The sequence below is a fragment of the Thamnophis sirtalis genome, unplaced genomic scaffold (genome assembly GCF_051295495.1).
Source record: "Thamnophis sirtalis isolate CommonGarterSnake01/CBP01778 unplaced genomic scaffold, rThaSir2_p1.2 scaffold_6, whole genome shotgun sequence".
NCBI classification, from domain to species: Eukaryota; Metazoa; Chordata; class Lepidosauria; order Squamata; family Natricidae; genus Thamnophis; species Thamnophis sirtalis.
In genome coordinates this window covers 1157123-1182931 of record NW_028261386.1, presented here as the reverse complement: position 1 = coordinate 1182931, position 25809 = coordinate 1157123, and the positions used below count along the sequence as shown (strand labels likewise).

Sequence of the window (25809 nt, the reverse complement as noted above, 5' to 3'; positions counted from 1 at the left end):
AGAAAAAAAAGAAAAGAAAAACTTTGCAGCCAATCATGAGAGCAATAACAAAATCAAAAGTGGGGCATCATCAAGAGCAGTAAATTGCCAGTTGTTTGATATTTCTACCGCAACTGGGTGGGGTGCTGGCAGAGCTGATGTGTGAGGCACATGTCCTCCTTCTGAAAAGTGACAGGGATGTCAAGTTATTAATAAAAAGAGCAGGCCTGCCGTTTAAGACTTCAGATAGATCACCAAAGTGCAGCTCCTGCACGCGAGGAAACCGCATTGTGACTAAATGCAACGGGGGAAACGTGTTTCTCGGGAGAGCCACATTTGCTGGAGGGTCCAAGTCAAACCCCAGGCATGATGATCTATTCTCATCTCGGGGGGGGGGAGTGGGGAGTAGCGCAGAGCTCATGGAAAATGGCAGAGAAGGTTCTCTACCTGGACCCCATCAAGTCAGAATCTTTTAGGGGTTCATAATGTACCTTCTTGGCTGCAGTTCCCCATCTGCAGTGATCTTGGAGCCCAGGAAAATAAAATCTGAAATCACTACCCCCATTTCTTCCCCATCTATTTGCCAGGAATTGAGAGAGCCGGATGCCATGATCTTAGTTTTCTTAATGTTGAGTTTCAAGCCAACTCCTGGGGAGGAAAGCTATGGCAAATCTAGACAGCATCCTAAAAAGCAGAGACGTTCCCCTGCCAACAAAAGTGTGTATAGTCAAGGCTGTGGTTTTCCCAGTTGCAATGGATGGCTGTGAAGGTTGGGAAATAAGGAAGGCTGAGCGCCAAAGAATGGAGGCCTTTGAACTCTGATGCTGGAGAAGACTCCGGCATTGAGTCCCTTGGACTGCAAGGCCATCCAACCGGTCAGTCCTAGAGGAGATCCACCCTGACTGCTCTTTAGAAGGCCAGATCCTGAAGAGGAAACTCAAATGCTTTGGCCTCCAAATGAGAAGGAAGAAAGACTCCCTGGAGAAGAGCCTCATGCTGGGAATGACTGAGGGCAAAAGAAGAAGGGGACGACAGAGAAGGAGGGGCTGGATGGAGTCACCAAAGCAGTCGGCATGAGCTTCAATGGACTCCAGAGCATGGGAGAGGACAGGAAGGGCTGGAGGAAGGTTGCCCATGGGGTCAAGATGGGTCGGACACGACTTTGCAACTAACAACATCATACCTTCTCTGCCACTGCCCCCTTCTTCTCCTTCCATGCACCCCAATTCCTGATCGCCTACCAAGTTGACTTAAGGAAACAAAAATGATTACTACTAAAACTTGGACTTGACTGTTTGCAGATAGGATTTGAAACAAGGCCCCCATGCAATGCCCCTTGGGAACAAGGTCAAGTGCAGGGAGTCGGGGCTCAACATAACCTAACTGTGGAGAGTTTTATGCTGAAAAACACAGGCAGGGGAAAAAAATGTTTTAATTTTTTTTTTAATCATTGCTGAGATTATTGTGGCCGGCAAGTTTTCAAAGGCTCCTCTGATCAATGGTTGGCATCTCTGTGGAGTCTTAGAGCCTGACAACCCTCATAATCCCATCTAACAAATGGTTTTTGTTTGTCTTTGAATGTGCAGTTGGTGTAAAATGTAAGGCAGCTCCAGATTTCAGTATCTTTTATTTCCTGATGTAAAACAGTGGTGAACTCCCCCTGCATCTTAGTCTTCTGACCGAGGCTTCCCAAGAGCATGAAGCAAACTCCTTGTCCTGACAAAAATCCCTTTTATTAATTTGCTGTGAATTCCTCTCATTCACATCCAGCAAAGTCTTTCAAGGAAGGATTTGCAGTCACAGACCTTATCTGGCTTGGAGAGCTGCCAGGCCGAGATCTTGGCAAGGAATCTCAGAGAGTCACGAATCAATTAAGCGAGCTAATTGTCTCCTGCAAACTCCCCTCCCTTTTCGCTCCTCTTTTATTTCCTCTGGGAGGGGCCATTCATCATCCACCTGTGGCCTTACTCCCAAGTCAACCCTTGTTCTTTAGCTGTTCCCTTCGTCTGGCAACTCTGCACATGCGCACACTGGGAACAGGCTCCAGCTGTTCTTCTGCTGCACTGCTGTCTGACACTGAAGGCAGCTGATAATTGGAATATGACCCTGCCCCCCCCCCTCTGCCTCCGACACAGAGCCCTCGTCCGAGCCTTCCCCAGACCCCAGGACTGGCCCATCTTCCTCCCCAACCTCTTCACTGTCCGAATCTGCTGCCAGCTCTGCTGGCCCTCGCAGGTCACAACACTTAGCTCGAAATCTACTCACATTTGCAGCTCAACTTCTCTAATTCCCTGATGGTGTGACTGTCGTAATTGTGAGGACCGGTTGCTAAGTCACTTTTTTCCAGTATTGTCGTAAATTTGAATGATTGCTAAAGGAATGGTTGTACGTCCAGGATGCCCTGCCTGCTTCCCCCCACCCCCACCAATTTGTGGGTTAATACATGTTGTAACTACAAATCTGCTGCCAAAGTAATTTCTTTTTTGAGTAAAAAATGAAATGTTCACATATTTCAAAATACAGGTAGTCCTCGAGTCACGACCACAATTGAGCCCAATATTTATGTCGCTGAGTGAAATGTGTGAAACGAGTTCACCCCATTTTACGACTTTTCCTGCCACAGTAGCTAAGTGAACCATCGCATTTGTTAAGTGGGTAACACGTTTGTTAAGTGAATCTGGTTTCCCCCATTAACCTTGCTCTTTAGAAGGTCGCAATTACGTGACCCCAGGACACGGCAGAGGTCATAAATATGAACGAGTTGCCAAGCATCCAAATTTTGATTGCTTGACCATGGGGATGTTGCAACAGTCATGTGAGAAATGGTCAGGTCACTTTTTTCTGCATCTGCTGTAACTTTGAACAGTCACCAAATGAACTGCTGTAAATTGAGGGCTACCTGTATATCATGGATTATAAGGAATTTTAAACTGCTACAATCAACATCTGCTCAGTGGGAGCCAAAATATTTGCTATATGAGGTTTCTGCAGGGTTCCAGAGAGACAAAACTCCTTTAAGCTCAGCAATATCCAGGCAGGAGGTTGGACTAGAAGACCTCCAAGGTCCCTTCCAACTCTGCTATTGTATTGTATTGTATATCCATCTATGTGCAATTTCCATTTTTTGCTGCAATAGATAAAATAATAAAACTCTACATGGGATCAACATTTAACAGAATACAATACAATACAATAGCAGAGTTGGAAGGGACCTTGGAGGTCTTCTAGTCCAACCCCCTGCCTAGGCAGGAAACCCTACACCCTTTCAGACAAATGGCTATCCAACATCTTCTTAAAGACTTCCAGTGTTGGGGCATTCATGACTTCTGGAGGCAACGTCTGTTCCATGGATTAATTGTTCTTAACTGTCAGGAAATTTCTCCTCAGTTCTAAGTTGCTTCTCTCCTTGGTTAGTTTCCACCCATTGCTTCTTGTTCTACTACCCTCAGGTGCCTTGGAAAATAGTTTGATGGGGGCAACTTTAAGTTTTGGAGCAGATTCAGCCTTCCCCTCTAAATATAATGTTTATATACAGGTAATCCCCGACATACAACAGTTCATTTAATGACCGTTCAAAATTACACCATCACTGAAAAAAATGACTTATGGTCATTTTTCACACTTGCAACCACTGCAGCATCCCCATGGTCACCTGATCAAAATGTGGATGCTAGGCAACTGACTCATATTTATGACGGTTGCAGTGCCCAGGGGTCATGTGATCGCCATTTGCGACCTTCCCAGCCTGGCTTCCAACAAGCAAAATCAACAGAAGCCGGATTCACTTTATCACCATGTAATTCATTTTAAGCGCAGTGACTTTGCTTAACAACAAAAGGGATAAGATTGGCTGTGACTCAAAGGACAACGGCCTTGTTTAGCAACAGAAATTACTGGTCCTAATTGTGGTCGTAATACAGGTAGTCCTCGACTTATGACCACAATTGAGCCCAAAATTTACAACGTTAAGTGAGAAATTTGTTAAGTGAGATATTTTGTCCCACTTTTCTTGCCATTTTTGTTAAGTGAATCGCTGACGTTGTTAAATTAATAACATGGTTGTTAAGTGAATCTGGCTTCCCCATTGTCTCTTGCTTGTCAGAAGGTCGTATAAGGGGCTCACGTGAGCCCGGGACTCTGCTACTGTCATAAATATGAGGCAGTTGTCAAGCATCCGAATTTAAATCGCTTGGCCATGGGAATGCTGCCACTGACCTAAGTGTGAAAAAATGGTCATCGGTCGCTTTTTTCAGTGCTGTTGTAACTTTGAACGGTCACTATATGAACTGTTGTAAGTCGAGGACTACCTGCACACAACGAAGCGCTGCCTTGCTTCTCTTTCCCTCCCTCCCGTTTTGACCCCTGCCAAAGTCTTGGGTCTTAAGAGCAGAATGGATGAGCCTTTAGATCACACAGGGCTGGCCTCCTCCGGGTTCCGTCTACCAGCCAATGCCATCTGGCTACTACCCGGGGGAGGGCCTTCTCTGTGGCAGCTCCGGCCCTCTGGAATGAACTCCCCGCAGGGATTCGGACCCTCACCTCTCTCCAGGCCTTCCGAAAAGCCGAGTCAAAACCTGGCTTTGCCGGCAGGCCTGGGGGTGATGAGTTCCCTCCCCTCTCGACATGTATGGTTGTGCGACTGTTGTTTACTTTTATTATTTGTATTTTGTTTTTTATGTTCCCCTTTTTCCCCCTTGAATTGTTCGCCGCCCTGAGTCCTCCCGGAGAAGGGTGGCATACAAATAATAAAATTCTAATTCTATATGTTCAGAGCCAGCAGAAGAGGCAAAACTAACTGATACAGCAAGCAGCATCAGGAGCTTTGAAAGGAGACTGGGGCACATTAGCAGAGAACATCCCTATTGACACACATTAACCGTTATAGATGACGACAGCATGGAGAAGGCTGAGTTCTGGGCTCCAGTGATGGAGAGGGTCAAAACCCAGTTATGTCCATGATTGCTGAAGCTGAATCCAGATTGACACAATGGGTGTTATTCTTACTCTTTAAGGTCTCCCTCCTTTAAATCATCAGATTAAGACCCAGATTAAGAGGCAAAATTCTTATCGTTCAGACTCGGTCTTAGAAATACAGCTAGTCCTCACCCCAATTACAATTGAGTCCCTCCTTACAACTACAACTGAGCCTAAAATTTCTGTGGCTAAGCAAGGCAGTGGTTGTGAGTTTTGCCCTGCTTTATGACCTTCCTTGTCGCAAGTTGTTTAAAGAATCACTGCAGTTGTTAAGTTAGTGCCATGACTGTAGAGCAGGGGTGTCAAGCACAAGGCCCGCGGGCCAGATTGTGGTCAGATCCGGCCCTCTGTGAGGATGCTGCAGAGGTTGTAAGTGTGAAAAATGGTCATGTCACTTTTTTTTGGTACCATTGTAACTTCAAACGGTCAGTGCACAAATGGTACAGAAATTTACACTCCACTGCTACCAACTGTAATATTTCTACACCTTGCTGGTAGAACTAATCGTAAAATTGTGCTTAAAAAGAAGGTGAGGATTCTAAGGGACCAGCACAAATTGTGGAATTACACCTCACGGGATTTAACTGTTTGCAATTCTGACCAGCACTGACGTGTGTTCAGACAGTGATGGTTAACCTTTTCGGCACTGTGTGCCAAAACTGGAGCATGTGCGCATGCACACACATGAATGTGCTCCAGTTTTGGCACTAGGTGCTGAAATGATTTAATCATCACTGCTTTAGAATATGATTGAAATAGAGAAACAGAGAAATAGAGACTGAAATAGAGAGATCTTGAAGACCAGTTGTGCGCACGACAGAACACAGAAAAACAGCTGGCGAGGGCGCACGTGCCCAGAGAGAGGGCTCTGCGTACCCCCTCTGGCATGCGTGCCATAGGTCCGCCATCATGGTGTTAGAATATAACAACCTAAGGACAACCACAGGTTCTGAAATCTGAACTAGAGTGAACATGTGCTAAACTCTGCTGGCTAAATGCTTATAGTTCAAGAAATGCTTGACTTTCAATTAATCAGAATAGAGCTGGAAGGGACCTTGAAGGTCTTCTAGTCCAACCTCCCAGCTCAAGCAGGAGACTATACCATTTCAGATGGGCATTTGTCCATGTTGTATCCCTTCCCCTTTGCTGATTTCATCTATCTAAAGTCTGCAACACAGTCCTTTCAGCAGGTCCAAGAAGGCTCCACACCCAGTTGCACCACTCAGGCGACCCTGAGGACAGAGATAAACCTCCAAGTGGCCTCAACGACTCTCTTAAAAGGATGCAAATGACCAGCTCTCTGCACGGAGTATCAATCTTTCCCTTCCCCACCATCCGGTCAGAACTGAAGAAGCTTCTTGGATGAGAAGCAAAATGTCTTCACAGAAAAAAAAAACAAGAAAGTCCTGTAGGGACAATTGTCCCCCTCTTGGGACAATCATGTGTCACTTTTTTCAATGCCTTTGTAACTTTGAACAGTCATTAAATGAATGGTCGAAAATTTAGTTGGCTTTTTTTTGGGGGGGGTTACCTATTAGCATTATGGAATAGTTTTGATCAGCTGATACGAGTCTTTTTCTTTCATTTTGAATAGTTAGTCCTCAACTTACAACAGTTCATTTAATGACTGTTCAAAGTTACGGCACTGAAAAAACTGATTTATGACCGTTGTTCAGACGCTTGGCAAGTGATTCGTGTTTATGAAAAATGGGGCAAAACTCACTTAACACTGACTCACTTAGTAACAAAAATCTGGGGCTCAGTTGTGGTTGTAGGCTGAGAGCTACCTGTGTAAAGTTTTTTTTTTATAACACACAACTATACAATCAAGCATTTAACTTAGCCCTGCAGTTCATTGACCTGTTTTGCACAATGCAAAAATAATGAGTCAACGTTTCTCACGCATCAGAAATGTCCATTTTAATCAGGCTTTGGCTCCATATGCTTTCTTATGACACAGCCCTCCACGTATGAGGAGGAGGAAAAAAGGAAGAGAGGGGAAAAAAACAAGCAAAACGTAATTATAGCAAAAAGTCCCACGTTTCCAACTCATAAATCATACCCTTTACGGTTTTGTCTGATTTCACTGCACAAACACACAATTTCATTTCTTGTTTAAAGAGGGCTTTTAACCTTCCCACCCACACTTTCCTTTCAAAAAAAAAAAAAAAAGAAAGAATAAAATAAAGCAGCTTCTCTTCTTGTGTTTCGTAGATTAACGGGAGGCACTTCAAAAATAAAATAAAATAAAAACTCGCTGTTGCTCTGCCCCCAACCGTTAACAGATCCCTTTGAAGGCCATCTAAATGGGATACTCCATTTGCAAGTAACACTTTGGTAGTCAAAAGATCTGACTCAGAAGGGATTTTAATGCGAAACCACTCAGACTGGGAAGAGACACACCGTCAGAAACGAAGGGCTGAGAAGTGTTTCCAAGGCCCGTGTAACACCATTACGGAGGGTGTCGGCTTAGGAACTGTCATAAACACTTCATAATCACTCAGACACAAACCGGGCTGCCCGGAGCACATTCGTTTTATTAAGTGCTGAATAGGTGTCCAGCTGAACAGAGAGCCAAAGTACAACACTACAGATAAAAGTGAATTTCGGGCGTGGGACTTTACACATGATACGGGGAGGGCAACAGCTTGGCAGACATTTCCAAAGGGGAAAAGAAAAGAAAATCTTTCTAAATATAGAAATGTTAAGACGGAGGTAGCACAAGGCGGTTAAAGAGCACAATTACACAAGGGCGTGCCTTGAATCTTATCTTTCAGGAAGAGGAGCAGACTTCCTTGGTGGACATTCAATTCCCCCTACCCTCACCCCAGGGATAAACTGAAATTGTTTGGGCTGAAGCGCTCAGAGATAGAGGGATAGACTCAAGATCAAGGGAAGTGTTAATACCACTTTATAAGGCCTTGGTAAGGCCACACTTGGAATACGGCATCCAGTTTTGGTTGCAACGATGTAGAAAAGATGTGGAGACTCTAGAAAAAGTGCAGAGAAGAGCAACAAAGAGGAGGCTGAAACATACAAAAAACAGTTGCAGGAACTGGGGATGAAAAGAAGGACTAGGGGAGACACGATAGCAGTCTTCCAATACCTCAGGGGTTGCCCCAAAGAAGAGGGAGTCAAACTATTCTCCAAAGCACCTGAAGGCAGGACAAGAAGCAATGGGTGGAAACTAATCAAGGAGAGAAAAAAGCCAACAGAGTTCTAGGCTGCATAAACAGAGGGATAGAATCAAGATCACGTGAGGGGTTAATACCACTTTGTAAGGCCTTGGTAAGGCCACACTTGGAATACAGCATCCAGTTTTGGTCGCCACAATATAGAAAAGTTGCAGAGACTCTAGAAAGAGTGCAGAGAAGAGCAACAAAGAGGATTAGGGGACTGGAGGCTAAAACATATGAAGAACGGCTGCAGGAACTGGGGATGTCTAGTTTAATGAAAAGAAGGACTAGGGGAGACATGATAGCAGTGTTCTGATATCTCAGGGGCTGCCCCAAAGAGGGAGTCAAGCTATTCTCCAAAGCACCTGAGGATAGAACAAAAAGCAATGGGTGGAAATTATTCAAGCAGAGAAGCTACCTAGGATTAAGGAAAATTTCCTGAAAGTGAGGACAATTAATCGGTGGAACAACTTGCCTCCAGAAGTTGTGGATGCCCCAACACTGGAGGTTTTAAAGAAGAGACTGGACAGCCATTTGTTTGAAATGGTATCGGTCTCAGTGGCCATAAAACAACTTGCTCACAAAACAAAACCATCTTCACTTCAGTTACTGGGTACTGTTGCTCAAGGACCATGGAAAGTTTGCTGAAGGTGCTGCTAAAACTCACTGATTTAAGCCAGCAATCTTTAAAATGTACGTTTTCCTCAACTTACAATCCTTCATTTAACAATTATTCAAAGTTACAACAGCACTGGGGGGAAAAAAAGAATAGTCTTGGCACTTACAACCAATGCAGTATTCCCATGATCATGTGATCAAAATTCAGGTTTTTTTGGCAACTTGGCATGTATTTATGACAATTTTACTGACCCGGGGGTCACGTGATCACCATTTGCGACCTTCCGACAAGCGAAGTCAATGGGGCAAGCTGGATTTGCTTGGTGACCATATGACTCACTTAGTAACTGCGATAATTAGCTTAACAACCGTAGCAAGAATAGGTTGCAAAATCGGGCCTTACTCACTTAAGGACTGCCTTGCTTAGCAATGGAAATATTGTTTTTTGTAATCATAAGCAATTTCTTAGAACTTATCCCAAAGGTGCTTTACTAAAGTCTACAGCTAGACTTTTTTTTCCCCCCTTGAAAATGTTTCGCTTCTCATCGAAGAAGCGACTTCAGTTCCGAAGAAGCAGAGAACCGAAGAAGCTTCTTGGATGAAGAAGCAAAACATTTTCAAGGGGAAAAAACAACCCGAAGAAAGCCCAGCTGCCTTTAGAAAAGAACCTTTTATGGCATCTAATGAATTGGATCACTGGGAGTCCCCATAGACCAGTGTTTCTCAACCTTGGCGACTTTAAGTCCTGTGGACTTCAACTCCCAGAATCCCCCAGCCAGCGCAGGTGCGCTGGCTGGGGGATTCTGGGAGTTGAAGTCCACAGGACTTAAAGTCGCCAAGGTTGAGAAACACTGCCATAGACATTCTCACAACTTACTACATTAGCAGTATACACATATGAGATTCAGACGAACATTTTCCTCTCTGAAGGAAGCAATCAGTTCAAGAGTTTCCCTCAAAACAGAGAGTAGGATACGTCTAGGTCAATTCTTCACCTAATCTCCTCTGTGAACGAGAGAAATCCCCCCCAATTCTTCACAACTGGCAAAGGTTCTCCTAGGGGCAGAATTCGCTGGGGTAGGGAAGGGGGGGGGAAGCAAAGGGCACCAGAACCCACTTCCATTACTTGATAAGGCAAAATATCTTGCTGTTTTGTTTTCTTCCCCTTTAAGAGTTCATGACTGCCCAATTCCTGAAACAACCAATGTTGCTCAGGGCTTTAGCGACACCTACTGCTCATTTGTAGAAAGGACAGCTGTAGAAAGAAAATCTTTTAAAGAGGGAAACTCACGTTGTTGCATATGAAGACAGTGTCTTAAAACACACAGGTAGTCCTTGAGTTATGACCACGTTGAGCCCAAAATTTCTCTCGTTGAATGAGACATTTGTTAAGTGAGTTTTGCCAACTTTTTACGACCTGTCTTGCTACTGCTGTTAAGAGAATCCGTTTCGTTGTTAAGTTGGGTTACATGGTTATTAAGTGAATCCGGCTTCCCCGTTGACTTTGCTTGACAGAAGGTCGCAAAAGGGGATCACGTGATCCCAGGACACCGCGACCGTCATAAATGCGAGTCAGTCGCCAAGTGTCTGAATTTTGATCGTGTGACCACGGGAGAGGCTGCAAAAGTCGTAAGTGTGAAAAATGGCGACAGGTCCCCCTTTTCAGAGCCGTTGTAACTTTGAATGGTCACCAAATGAACTCTTGTAAGTCGAGGACTACCTGTATGTCGTATCTGTAAACAGATACAGGTAGTCCTCGACTTACAACCATTCATTTAGCAACCATTTGAAATTACAGCAGCACTGGGGGGGGAAAGTGACTCACAACAGGTCCTCACACTAACAGCCAGTCCTCACACTGAAAACTGTTGCAACATCCCCACAGTCACATGCTCAAAATTTGGGTGCTTAGCAAGTGGCATGTGCTTATGATGATTGCAGGGTCCTGGGGTCGCGTGGTTCACATTTGCAACCTTCCCAGGTAGCTTCCGACAAGCAAAGTCAATGGGGGAAGCCAGATTCATTGAACATGATTCACTTAACTGCGGTGCTTCATTTAACAACTGTCAGAAGAAGGGTTGCAAAATCAGGTGTGGTTTAACCTAGCAATTGCCTTGCTTAGAAACAAGAATAGTGGGGAAAGTGAAACAAAACAATAAAATGAATTGAAATAAAATCATACGTCAAGGACTACCTGTAATAATGACTGGTATTAATGCTAATAGTGTTATTCCACCCAATAACTATGGGTGGAATTAATCAAGGAGAGAAGCAACTAAGGAATTAAGGAGAAATTTGACAGTGAGAACAATTAATCAGTGGAACAACTTGCCTCCAGAAGCTGTAGGTGCTCCATTTGAGGGCTTTAAGAAGAAAATGAACAACCATTTGTCTGAAATGGTATAGGGCAGTGATGGTGAAACCCTTTTTGGCTCACGTGCCATAAGCAGGGGGAGCGCAGGGGGGTAGTGGCGTGGGCGTGCCACACCCATAATGCAATGCGCAACCCCCCCAGGGCGCATGTGTACATGAAATGAAATAAAATAAAAATAAAAGTCAATCTAATCCAGCTCTTTCTGAATGTCAGGCTCTTGTCCCACACAAAATTTCTTTATGATAGGATAGAAAATTATCAGTACTGTCTGTTATGTGAGGACAACGAGGTCCTGAATCACACTTGAAGTGGGAAAATCCAAAGTTATGAATCAGACTTGAACTGGGAAAATCCTCCTAAATTCTCAGACTTAAAAATAAGCCAGGAAAATTATTTTTATACCAGATCCATTCAGATATCTACCACATCCTGTATTAATTGGCAATAGTTCTGCAGGATCTCAAGGTGGCAACTTGCCCTCTCTCTTTAAATTCTTGTTACAATTCTTCTAATTAAAGATGTTTATGATCCAAGCTGTGTTTTTTTTCCACAGAAAATGTATCCTTTTGCCATTCAGAGGAGCAGAAAACATCTCCCGTGCTCCCTCTTCTTTAATTCATCAGGGGGGGAAAAGTAGCTTTATAACCTTCGCATCAGAGAACAGACTTTATACTCCCTCACTGAATCCAAGGTGCTTTTTTTCAACAGGCAACTGGACTTTCTTTGTGTTTCCTTGAAGACATTTTGCTTCTCATCCAAGAAGCTTCTTCAGTTCTGGCTGAGTGATGGAGGATGAAAGGATTTATATTCCTTTCATCCTCCAGTACTGCAGGCCACTTCAGCTGACTGTTATCTGCAGTTCAGCAGTTCAAATCTCACCGGCTCAGGGTTGACTCAGCCTTCCATCCTTCCGAGGTGAGTGAAATGAGAACCCAGATTGTTGTTGGGGGCAATATGCTGACTCTGTAAACCGCTTAGAGAGGGCTGAAAGCCCTATGAAGCGGTATATAAGTCTAACTGCTATTGCTATTGCTATCTGGTCATTAGCACTCTCTCTGAGAGTCCTTGAGGTCAGAGCTGAAGAAACTTCTTGGATGAGAAACGAAACGTCTTCAAGGAAAAACAAAGTCCAGAGGCCTTTTGAAAAAGCACTTTTGGGACAGCCATGAGAATCTCGATGACTGAGAGTCTCCGTACACAACTCCTTCACTCCAACCGTTGCTGGAATTGGGTAGGTCTAGTCTGATGAAAAGAAGGACTAGGGGGGAGACATGATAGCAGTCTTCCAATATCTCAGGGGCTCCAAAGCCCCTGAAGGCAGGATAAGCAGCAATGGGTAGAAACTAACCAAGGAGAGAAGCAACCTGGAACTAAGGACAAATTTCCTGACAATTAGAACGATTAACCAGTGGAATGCCTTGCCTCCAGAAGTTTGAATGCTCCAACACTGGAAGTTTTTAAAAAGAGATTGGGCAAGCATTTGTCTGAAATGGTATAGTGTTTCCTGCCTAAGCAGGGGGTTGGACTAGAAGATCTCCAAGGTGCCTTTCAACTCGGTTATTCTATTCTATTCTGTTCTGTTCTGTTCACTGAAATTCTGCTTGCTGTCCACTAACCTTTCCCTTTTCCTTCTCAGCTACGAGATACTTACAGGTATGCTCCATATCTGTATCCCGTCACTGTAGCCAATCATGAGCAGAAGAGGGGGCTCGTTCCCCGTGCTGTGCATCTCATGCAGCTCCACATTCCTTAACGTATCTAGAGGGGAAAAAAGAAGATCAGAAAAAGGAATCAAAGCCAGAATCACCAGACTAGGACAACGCTTCCATGGCGTCCAAAGAATTACTTTGGATAGCGGGACCGGTGGCATATAAATAAAACAAACCAAAACGAAACGAAATATTCCATTATCTCTAGAGAAATTAAGGGAGGAAAAACCCCATGTTATTTCATTAACTTGCCCATGCAAGGCTTTGACCCGCTACCAAAGGTACATGCAAACAACAAAAGCACGTGATCACCAGTTCTAACCCTCCAGCTGGCTTCCAACAAGCAATTGAGGGGAACCAAATGTCAAGCCTGAATTTGATCGGGTTGTGGGATGGTTTGTATTCTGCGTTATGCTAACATGAATTCAGTTTGACACAGTTGGAAGCAGAAAGGGGGAGAGGTGTATGTAGTCAACTACATTCCAATGGCTGGCCAACCGGAGGAGGAGGAGTGAAGCCGCCAAGCAACCAGCTCTCATTCTGGCTGGACAGTGTGACATATTGTTTGAAAAAATAAGCCATCTTTTCTTTTGGACCTCAGGCCTGCCACACTTTCTATTATCCTAGTATGCATTTTCTATTGTGGGAAAATGGGAGGGGGGATTATACAGAGTTGTGTGATATGTAGCCATAACAAAATTCTTTCTAAAAAGCCAAGGTCATCTTTTGTCTCTGCACCTCTGCACCTGATCGAAACTGGATGGGTGGACTCTGCCTTTGTGGCAGTGGAAGATTGGACTATGGGATGGGCTTGTGGGCAAGATCTTGAACGTTCAACTGGGTGGGAAAAACCGGGAAGCTTTCAGATTCGGGTTTTCCCAGATGTGCCAACATGGCTCTCTTAATAAATTGGAACTTTGAGGAATCTTTTGCCTTGGACTCTGATTTACTTTTGGATGCTATTTGGAAACCTGACACCTTATTTATAGTGGGTGAAAAGCCCGGGAACTTTAGGCTTTTCATCAGTTTGTGCAAAGATGGTGTATCTAAATAAATTTGTTCTTTGAAGAAAGGAAATGCCTTAAGAGTTTGATTTGTGATAGATGCATTACTTGGAACTGACACCAAATTTGTGCAATAAACCACATAATTCATTTAACAACTGCAACGATTTGCTTAAGAACTGTGGCAAAAAAGGTCGTAAAATGGAGCACTTTAACAACTATCTTACTCAGCAAGGGAAATTTTGGGGTTCAATTGTGGTCGTACGTCGAGGACTACGTGTATAGGCTGTCCAATCAAGGACGCTTTCCTCTTTGTTACCATCTGATATGGAAAGAGGCGGCTCTCAAAATGCAGATATGACAAGACTGAGCAAAAACAGCAACGCCACAAATTGAACTGGGAAGCTTGGAGGGGGGGGGGGAATTTGTTGTATACCTGATGTACAATGACAATAAAGGCTATACTATATTATTATAGGGGGGGGGGGGGGAGACTTACCGTTCAAGTCAGAATTTTCAAATCTGATCCAAACTATTTTCTCTTTTTCTTCTGTTGGAGCTGTACTGCTATAAGCCTGTAAGAAAAGAGATGAGGGTCAAAACAAAAACCCTCAGTTGTGCAGTTAACACCTATTTAGCTATGACATACAGAGCCAATTTGGTGTAGTGGTTAAGGTGCTGGTAGAAAAACCAGGAAACTTGAGAGTTCAAGTCCCTCCTTAGGCATCAAAGATGGCTAGGTGAATTTAGACCAATCACCAGGAGACGGTGAGTTTTAATCCGGCCTCAGGCATGAAAGCCGGGTGGATAACTTTGGGCCAATCATCAGGAGATTGGGAGTTTTAGTCCTGCTTTAGTCATGAAAGCCAGCTGGGTGACTTTGGACCAATCTCTCTCTCTCTCTCTCAGCACAACCCACCTCAAAGGTTTGTCATTGTGGGGAAATTAGGAGGAGGAGGAAGAAATATTAGGTTTCTTTGCTGCCTTGAATTGTTTATAAAGTAATACAGGCAGGATAAAAAATCTAATAAATAAAATATTGCATCCTGTCACCAAAAATAGTACATAGTCTCCCTCTCCTGGCTGCCTGTATGCAATGCTGTCGTTTTCAAACCTTCATACTATATTGCATAGCTACTACGGTAGTTTTCTGGTAGCTGCTAAAGGGCATGGTATATTTGTATTCCACTTACAATACTACGGTATGCAGTACTGACGTTCCTCTTCAAGCAGGCCACTACTCTTTTCATCTGTGGTCCCATTGTGATTACAAAATAAGAGAGTTGGAAGGGGCCTTGGAGGTCTTCTAGTCCAACCCCCCTGCCTAGGCAGGAAACCCTATACCACTTCAGACAAATGGTTGTCCAATCTCTTCTTTAAAACTTCCAGTGTTGGAGAATTCACAACTCCTGGAGGCAAGTTATTCCACTCATTAATTGTTCTAACCATCAGGAAATTTCTCCTTAGTTCTAGGTTGCTTCTCTCCTTGATTAGTTTCCACCCATTGCTTCTTGTCCTGCCTTCAGGTGCCTTGGAGAATAGCTTGACTCTCTCTTCTTTGTAGCAACCCCTGAGATATTGGAAGACTGCTATCATGTCTCCCCTAGTCCTTCTTTTCATTAAACTAGACATACCCAGTTCCTGCAACCGTTCTTCATATGTTTTAGCCTCCAATCCCCTAATCCTCTTTGTTTCTCTTCTCTTCACTCTTTCTACACTCTCCACATCTTTTTTACATCGTGGCGACCAAAACTGAATGAAGTATTCCAAGTGTGGCCTTACCAAGGCATTATAAAGTGGTATTAACACTTTATCTTGATTCTATCCCTCTGTTTATGCACCCTAGAACTGTGCTGGCTTTTTTGGCAGTTGCTGCACATGGACGGCTCATATTTAAATGGTTGTCCACTAGGACTCCAAGATCCTTCTCATAGGTCCTACTATTGAGCAAGGTACCACCTATACTATACCTGTGCATTTTGTTCTTCTTGCCTAAATGTAGAAATTACTTTTTTCACCATTAAATTTCATTTTGTTAGATAGCACTGAATATTCAAGTCTGTCAAGATCCTTCTGTATCTTAAGCCTGTCTTCTGAAGTGTTGGCTATTCCTGCCAGCTTGGTGTCATCTGCAAATTTGATGAGTTCCCCATCTATCCCCTCATCCAAATCATTGATGAAGATGTTGAAGCGTACTGGGCCCAAAACAGAGCCTTGGGGTCCCCCACTGCATACTTCCCTCCATGTAGATGCAGTTCCATTGAGGACTACATGTTGAGTGCGGTTGTCAGCCAGTTACGAATCCATCTGGTGGTGATGCTGTCCAACCCACATTCTTCTACTTTATCTAGTAGTGGGTTATGGTCTACTTTATCAAAAAGCCTTACTGAAGTCCAAGTAAATTATATCAACAGCATTCCTCAGGTGCACTAGTTTTGTGACTTTGTCAAAGAATGCAATAAGATTAGTCTGGCATGAACTGTTTTTGACAAACCCATGTTGGCTTTTGGCTATTACTTTGTTTGCTTCTAGGTGTTCTCTAATTCGTTGCTTGATTATCTTTTCCAGAATCTTCCCTCGTACATCTTTTTACAACCACATAAATACTCATATTCTGAATTTAATTTCTTTTAAAGTATACAACTAATTTTCATAACATGTTAAGCCAAAATCCAAACAGTCATATTATGACTTATTGTGATATATAAACTATGACCCACTGATTAACATAACTTGAGAAGCTCTTTTCCTCCATTTTTAATTACACTTTCTTTGGGGGGGGACCACAATTAACACAGGTGCCCCCCAGGGCTGTGTGCTCTGTCCCCTTCTCTTCTCTCTATACACCAAAGACTGCATCTCAAAAGATCCCTCTGTTAAAATACTGAAGTTTGCAGATGCTACAATAGTGATTGATCTCATTCAAGACAACGATGAATCTGCATACAGATGGGAAGTTGAACAACAAGCCTTGTGGGTACAACCAGAACAATCTTGAACTAAATACACTCAAAACCCAAGAAATGGTGGTGGATTTTAGAAGAAAACCCCCTCTACTACCACCTCTTACAATATTAAACAACACAGTATCAACAGTAGAGACCTTCAAGTTTCTAGGTTCTATCATATCTCAAGACCTAAAATGGACACCTAACATCAAAAGTGTCATCAAAAAAGCACAACAAAGAATGTTTTTTTCTCCGCCAACTCAGGAAGCTCAAACTGCCCAAAGAGCTGCCGATTCAGTTCTACAGAGGAACTATTGAGTCTGTCATCTGCACCTCTATAACTGTCTGGTTTGGTTCTGCAACCCAAGACGACAGACACAGACTTCAACAGATAATCAGAACTGCAGAAAAAACAATTATTACCAATCTACTTTCCATTGAGGACCTGTATACTGCACGAGTCAAAAAGAGGGCTGTGAAAATATCTGCACACCCCTCACATCCTGGACATAAATTGCTATAGTGCACTGCACACCAGAACAACTAGACACAAGGACAGTTTTCTCCCAAATGCCATCACTCTGCTTAACAACTAATTCCCACAACACTGTCAAATAATTTACTAAGACTGTATTACTATTCTTCTTCTCTTCCTTCCTAGTATCTATCTCTTTCCACTTGTGACTATAACCATATTGCTTGTATCTTTCAATTTATACAGTTTTGTTTACTAGTATGATTTGATAGTTTATTAGTAACCTTGATTATCACTATGTTGTCTCTTTTTATTCGTGACAAATGTATCTTATCTTTTTATGTACACTGAGAGCATCTGCACCAAAGACAAATTCCTTGTGTGTCCAATCACACTTGGCTAATAAAGAATTCTATTATATTCTATTTAAGAGGACAAAGTGTAAAACGGGGGTCCCCAACCCTTGGGCCGTGGATGGGCATGCCAGAAATCGGGCTGCGCAAACAAGCAAAGACCCTGTCAGATCTGCAAGGCTTTTCTTTTGGACTTCAGACCTGCCACACTTTTTACTATTCATTTTCTATTGTGGGAAAACGGGAGAGAGGATTATACGGAATTGGACGATATGTCACCATAACAACATTCTTCTTAGAAACTCAAGGTCATCCTTTGTCTCTGCACCTGGCCGGAACTGGGTGGCCTCTGCCTTCATGGCAGTGGGAGATTGGACCATGTGATGAACTTGTGGGTGATGGGGCAGGATCTTGATCTTTCAACTGGGTGGGAAAACCTGGAAGCTTTCAATACAATACAATACAATAGCAGAATTGGAAGGAACCTTGGAGGTCTTCCAGTCCAACCCGCTGCCTAGGCAGGAAACCCTTTCAGATTCGGGTTTTCCCAAATGTCCCAACATGGCTCTCTTAATAAATTGGAACTCTGAGGACCCTTTTGTCTCGGACTCTGAGATGCAAGTAGCACTCGGGTAAAACCTCTCTCCATGGAACTAATCCCTGGTACCCAAAAGGTTGGGGCTGTCGATTTAAACACAGCGGCACACCAGTTGCACTTGCCTGTGGTACGACATCTTGCAGAAATGTGACGACACTTTCCATGTAGGACTGCTCCCTGGAAAGGAAAGATGAATATCCATAAAAAACAATGGTTATTATATACATACATAAATATCCATGGTTAAGGTTACAGGTTAAGCAGCATCACAGAATGGGACTGAGAAACAGTAACCCAAAGAAATGAAGGGCATAAGATGACAAAAAAAAAGACAGGCAACATTGGAAGAAGTTAGATTTAAAATTGCATTTTTTTTCTGAACGCTACAGATTCCCCCCCCCCAAAAAAAGTTGGCTGTGATACTTTTATTATCAGAATTCACTAGAACATAACATGAACAACTATGAACAATTTTGTAAAAATAAATGTCCCTACAAATTGCTAGAAGAATAAAAACTGACTTCAAAAGTTAGAGAGGGTTTCTAAGAAAAATGACAGCCTTTAAAATGGTGAGAATTAAGACTTGAGATTAATTATAACAGCTCATAGTAGCTACAACTGCTTTGAACTCTGGGTTGTATCAGACAAAGCAATTCCAAAGTGGATATCGAAATAACCCACTACCAAAAACTTCATTCCATCACTCACACAGGTAGCGTGTTTAGCAAACTTCAACAGCAGACACATTTAAGTATCATCTTCCATTTGGAACTCTAGATGAACTGTATGGAATTGTATCTATAAAGTGATGATGCTGGCACAGTGGCTATAATGCAGTATTGCAGGCTGACTCTACCCACTGCCAGGAGTTCGATCCTGACCAGCTCCAGGTTGACTCAGCCTTCCATCCTTCCGAGGTCGGTCAAATGAGGACCCAGATTGTTGGGGGGCAATAGACTAACTCTGTAAACCGCTTAGTGAAGGCTGTAAAAGCACTGTGAAGTGGTATATAAGTCTAAGTGCTATTGCTATTAAGTACTTACGTAACAGCCTGTGGCCGGACTATCACACCTCCGGTACATCGGCTTGGACGGCGGGGAGATTCAGCAGCCATTACTGTTCTAAATTCCTGGAAGCAAGAACCGAAGTGTTTTTGAGTTATGTCTCACTCTCTCTTCCTCACTAACTTCTTCAGTGTTCGTCAACAGCACTATTTTAAAAAGAAATCGATACAGCAAGTCCACAGGTCAGAAAAGGCAAGTGATGATGGATCAATGACATATTTTACCTCCCACAGCTCAAAACCTTGAGTTGGAATCTCTAAAGCCCTGCCTGAAAAAAATGCCCTGATCACCTTCCTATGTAGATAGAAGTAATAGAAAAATTAAGTCAGTCCTCATACAGTGGTTACTTCATCCAATCACATTAAGCTAAAATCAAGCAAGGGGCAGGAAAGCTCATAAAATGTAGTTTGGTGTGAGATCCATTATCACTAAAATCAGAGGGGCTTGTTAATTACTGCCTAGAGTAGCCTCACAGTGAGATAGATGCAAATAAATTTAACAAATAATAACAGATTACAGAGTTACAATACAATACAATAGCAGAGTTGGAAGGGACCTTGGAGGTCTTCTAGTACATCCCCTGCCTAGGCAGGAAACCCTATACCGTTTCAGACAAATGGCTATCTAACATCTTTTTAAAGATTTCCAGTGTTGGAGCATTCACAAGTTGGGACCGGTAGGTCAGGGGTGTCAAACTCATGGCCCGCGGGCCAGATGCATCACGTTCTGGCCACGCCCACCCTGTTTTAGCGAAGCGTGGGAAGTCGTGATATGTCATGTGACAACGTGATGACAACATGATGACACGAGCTTGATGCCCCTGTTGTAGGTCATCAAGTCCAACCCTCTGCCCAAGCAGGAGACCTTACACCATCTCTGACGGATGGCAGTCCAGTCTCTTCTTGAAAGCTTCCAGTGATGAAGCTCCCACAACTTCCAAAGGCAACTTCCATGGGTTGATTCTTCTCACTGTCAGAAACTTTCTCCTTATTTCCAGGTTGAATCTCTCCTTGATCACTTTCCATCCATTGTTCCTTGTCTGGCCTTTGGGTTTTTTGAAAAATAGGGTGACCCCCTTCTTCTCTGTGGCAGCCCTTCAAATATCGGAACAATTATTTCAAAGATGTACCCGAAGCACAACTAAATATGGAAATCGACCAACTGCCAGCCTCACAGGAAAATGTTCATCTGAAACCATCCATGACTTTCTTTCCTCTATCCTGGGGTACAAAAGACGTTAAAAGCCTTTGCTGTGGAAAGAGTTTTTTCTTTTAACCTCTCACTAGAATAAAGGAATGTTTCCTTCCTCTTACAGACTAAAAATGGGCTAAAAACATACCTAAACCCAGGTTTTTTTTTTAGAATTGTCAGGGGGGTTTATACAACTGGATTAACACATACAAATGAATCGCCAGCACAACAATAGCAAAACCATTAAAATAAGTCAAGGGAATTAAAAACAATTATCCATAAAATACGTGACAGTGCAATCGATATCCTACAAACAAATAGAGCTATTTCACACATTCCTTAACTTCTCGGGATCCCTAAGGTCAGAAGCAAAAGTCTTTTGAAAGGACAATAGGGTCGAGGTTGAGCTTCTAGGGCTGCCAGGTATGGGGTGTGGGTCTTCCTCAGGGGGATGATATATAGATAGTTCTTGAGCTACAACGATTTGTTTACCATCAGTGGCAAAAAGTGACCGTTTTCCACACTTATGGCCATTGCAGCATCCCATGGTCGCATAATCAAAATTTGGGTGCTTGGCAGTGTATTTATGACACTTACTGTGTCCCAGGATTGCATGACCCACCTTCTGACAAGCCAAGTCAACGGGGAAGCCAGATTCACTTAGCAACCGCGTTACTAGCTTAACAGCTGCAGTGATTCCCTTAACAACTATGGCAAGAAAGGTCACAGATGGGGAGAAACTCACTTAACAACTGCCTTAACTTAACAATGGAAATTTTGGGCTCTATTGTGGTGGAGGGTGGCTTGTTTCCAGAGAGCGGGTGCCATGGCAGAAAAGGCTTTCCTCCTGAGCCCTTTGCCCGATGAAACTCCTTAGTAGACAGGACCTTTTCTGCTGTGATGAGATGGTTAATGTATTGGATGGGAGATGTAACCAACAAGAGGCAGTTCCTCAAGTAACCCACCCCCATGCCATGTAGGGCTCCATGGGTCATAACCAGCATCTTCAATTGAATCTGGACAACCAATTCAGCCCACAGGGTAGGGTTGTAACTGCCACTGGTCAAGGAACACATATAACGCCAACGCATTTTGCATCAGTGGCAACTTCTCGGTGCTCTTCAAGAGCAGCCCCTTGTAGCGCACCTTACAGTAATCCATTTGGGAGGTGAGTGACTAAGGGGTGTGTGTGACTGAAAGCAGAGCCTCCTAGTCCAGGAACAGGTGCAACTGGTGCACAACCTGAAATTGCACAACTGGAACCTGCCATGGAGGAAGGAAGAGAACCAGCACAATAGTGATGCCCACCTCCAAACCCTGGCGTAGTCAATCCAGAAGGACACCATGATCAGTGCAGCAAGGATGGATGCACTACCCAAATCCCATTCCTGTCAAAGGTGATCTAAAGGTACAACTAGTCGCTGTGTTGTTTTTTTAAATATGGTTTACAGCTTAGATTTGCTACTTAGCAGAAAGCCTGTATTCATTTTTATGAATGTAAAAAGGTTGCCCAAGAGAGAAGGAACGTGGGAAAGTGTAATAAGTAGCAGATACTGTATATCAATAAGCCCCAGAATGGTGTGTAAGATTTATTCTTGTATTGTATTGTATTGTATTGTATTATTTGTATGCTGCCCTTCTCCGGGAGGACTCAGGGCGGCGAACAATTCAAGGGGGAAAAAGGGGAACATAAAAAAAACAAAATACAAATAATAAAAGTAAACAACAGTCGCACAACCATACATGTCGAGAGGGGAGGGAACTCATCACCCCCAGGCCTGCCGGCAAAGCCAGGTTTTGACGGCTTTTCGGAAGGCCTGGAGAGAGGTGAGGGTCCGAATCCCTGCGGGGAGTTCATTCCAGAGGGCCGGAGCTGCCACAGAGAAGGCCCTCCCCTGGGTAATAGCCAGGTGGCATTGGCTGGTAGATGGCACCCGGAGGAGGCCAACCCTGTGAGATCTAATGGGTCTGTGGGAGGTAATTGGCAGCAGGCAGTCTCTCAAGTACATTCTACATTGACTGATTCTCAACTATTCCTTCCTCCTTGCCATGTTTAATATATGCCCTCCAAGAAAAGCAAGGTAATTGTTTCCTAAGATCAAAAGTTATTATTTTATTACTATTTTCAGTCTTCTAACAACTGTCCTTTAAACAAGCCCACAAATGAGTTCAAAGGAATCCTTCAGGCGCATAGACATACCTGGCCAGCAGGGGGCCACAGTATGTTTTGATAACCCCAAAATCTGAAACTGGCAGAACTGTGTCAATTATAAACTCAAATGTATACAGGTATTCCTCTACATACGGCCACAACATTTCTGTTGGTAAATGAAGCAGTTGTTAAGTGAGTTTTGCCCCATTTTATGAGCTGTCCTGCCATGGTTGTTAAGTGAATAGGACGTTGGTACTTACCTGATATGCCTCTTCTCACGGTGGGGGAGGAGTATCCAGGATGGGTTGACCTTGGACTGAGTCAGATAAGCCCTTGGTATACACCCCTGGTCCACCAGGCACCGCCCAGTTATCGGTGAAGAACTCTATCCGACCCGTTGTGCCATCCACTCCAGACCTTTGTTATGCTTTTAAACTTTTTATTGGGTTATAACTTAAACGTATTAGTGCAACATCCATCATAACACGTTATATTATCATGTGGGGTCTGGATACTCGTCCCCCACTATGAGAAGAGGCGTATCTGGTAAGGGCCAACGCCCTTTCTCCATAGTGAGGGGAGGAGTATCCAGGATACTGGGGAGCGGGGGAGTGCTCCAGCGCTGCTGGAGCCTCCGTGGCAGGGCTTGCCTTTGGAAGGCTTGTGCCCTTTGTCTCCTGCTTGCCCAGCAGATTTCCTTTTCTGAGTGATACTTGTCTCACTCAGAGGCCTGGGCAGCGTGCCGCCCCCCAAGGGGGTTTTTGGCAGACCTTTTCGCAGCTCGGGGAGCTGTCCAACTCGCTTGCGGCTGCTGCTGTAGGGAGACAAATTATTCCTTTTCCTTTCTTTAAAATTCTTCCAAATTATCGGAGATCCAGGATGGCAAACCGTCCAGTTGAGGGACTGAGTCGATAACAGGGCGGTGCCTGGTGGACCAGGGGCGTATACCAAGAGCTTATCTGACTCAGTCCAATCAACGAGAGGATAAGGTCAACCCATCCTGGATACTCCTCCCCTCACTATGGAGAACACTGCAATTGTTAAATTAGTAACAGTTGTTACGTGAATCTGGCTTCCCCATTGTCTTTGCTTGTTAGAAAATCACAAAAGGTGATTTCATGACCCCAGAACACTGCAACCGTCATAAGTATGAGTCAGTTGCCAAAAGCGTCTGAACTTTGATCATGTACCATGGTGAAGCTGCAACGGTCGTAAATGTGAAAACGATCATAAGTCACTTTTTTCAGTGCCGTTGTAACTTCAAATGGTCACTAAACAAACCATTGTTAAGTCAAGGACTATATACATATGGTTGTCTCCTCCTTTCTACTCCAGCCCCTGCTGTTCTATCTCAAACTCCAAGAGCAGCTAGGTATTAAAAGAAAAAGCAGAATTTGTTGCATACAGAGAGAGAAAGGATTTTTTTTTTGAAGAACCCCTATTTTCAGACACTTCCAGTGTCTCCATCCTCCCTATCCCAAGAGCACCTCTAGTAGTATCTCTCTCTGACTCCCCACCCTATCAAATGTTCTTGTAGATGTTCCTTCAACTCTTACATTTTTGCTTTTTCACTACCATTTGCTGTTAAATTAGTAGATAAACCCATTGACATTATTATTATCCGCACTGTAGAATTAACATACACTACAAAAGGTGGGACAGACGATCTTTCAACCCCATTCTTTCCTAATACTATAAAACAGCGGTCCCCAAATCATGGGCCATAGACCAACACCGGGCCGCAGAATGCCAGAAACTGGGCCACGCAAAGCCCCACCTGTGGGATGCAAGTAGCACACAAAACTATGGCCCATCCGGTCCACTGAAAAACTTCTCTCCACAGAACCGGTCCCTGGTGCCCAAAAGGTTGGGGGCCGCTACTATAATAGGTTAACTGACAAAGTGTTGCCTAAATCATTGTTTGGATTGATCAATACAATGAAGGCAAAAGGTATCAGCTTCTTATTCTGCTGGCCTGATATAAATAAAAAACGTAGCCACTCAAGTAGTAGTTAAAAAGCGGTTAAGAGTGCAGCGTGCCAAACCACACCATTAGTTATCAATGGTCAATGTCCACCGATGGCTGTGTTCTCAGAGCACACTGACCCACAAATTAATCATGTGGTTAGGGTATAGTTAACATGTAAATCCAGACAACTGAGTCGGTTACCCCTAGCCAAGTATGTCAACACAGGACCTGTTTGCTTACGAAATAATTAGCCAGATTCACACATCAATCAGGCTGCTTGGCAGCATATACCATTCCAATACATTTGGTGTCTCGTGGGTATTGCAATAATTGTGGAGGGGAAAGATGGCATTGAGGAAGAATAGTCATTTTGTTATTCATTGATCTGATTAAAGTAAATCAAAATAGTGGCCTTTTAGAGTTTGCAGGACACAGTAGCTGGGTTTGCATGAGATAATAAACCTCAAACTAACCAACTGGCTTTTACCTAAAATGCCATGGCTTAATTTACAGTTCAATGTATTTTGCAAACTTCAAAATTGGTTCATTTGCCTAGACCTTCATTAAATTATCCATGGTTAGAACGGTTGTGCAAATACATTCTATATTCCATGTCATATTCCTGGTTAATTTGAATATACTAATTGTAATATTCAGTCGTGTTATTTTATTTTTGATATTATCAAGTGATGTACGGAGGTCATTACGCTCAATCTCAACATAAAAAACAGTCTCCTCAATCACTCCTTATTCAAACATATATATATTACATGTAATAGCCCTTTCAATTAATCCTTGTCTCTATCCTACACAAAAACTAATCTCTGGTCTCATACATTACACCAAAGCGTAATATTAATGGAAAATAATATTTGTAGCTCAGAGTTGAACTGTGGGGTCTTCATTGTTCTCTGAGCTGGGTTATTTTCCTGCAGCATTTTATTACCCAACTAGGTAACATCAGGGGCGGGTTGCCGGCGTTACTGCCAGTTTGCTTTGCATGCTCTTTGGGCGCATGCACAGTTGCCTGTAAATAGTTCTGCACATGCACAGAACATTTAAAAAGGATGAAAAGACATGCTGGCAACAGCAGTGGCAATTGGGGAACCGGTTCGGAGATGTGGCCAGCCTGGGTCACTGCCGGTTCTGCGGCCCAGGCCAACATGGTTCACCCGAACTGGTGTGAACTGGTAGCAACTCACTGCTGAGTAACATCAGCAGTGCT

The 25809-nt window shown here is 43.4% G+C and overlaps 1 protein-coding gene across 7 annotated transcripts in view; it reads right to left on the bottom strand.

Annotated features, from left to right (window-relative positions):
* Nucleotides 1–25809, bottom strand: part of BCAS3 (BCAS3 microtubule associated cell migration factor) — a 686211-nt gene that overhangs the window by 657047 nt on the left and 3355 nt on the right. For 6 of the 7 annotated variants that reach the window (XR_015696858.1, XM_087717092.1, XM_087717090.1 and 3 more), the window contains exons 2-5: nucleotides 19252–19418; nucleotides 18331–18385; nucleotides 14334–14409; nucleotides 12773–12879 (exon numbers count right to left, since the gene is read on the bottom strand). Coding sequence is in view for 6 of the 7 variants with exons in the window: in XM_087717092.1 (XP_087573218.1) it covers nucleotides 12773–12879; nucleotides 14334–14409; nucleotides 18331–18385; nucleotides 19252–19322 (309 nt within the window). In the remaining variant the exon portion in view is untranslated. The remainder of the gene's footprint in view (nucleotides 1–12772; nucleotides 12880–14333; nucleotides 14410–18330; nucleotides 18386–19251; nucleotides 19419–25809) is intronic. The other variant, XM_087717091.1, reaches the window with a different exon arrangement.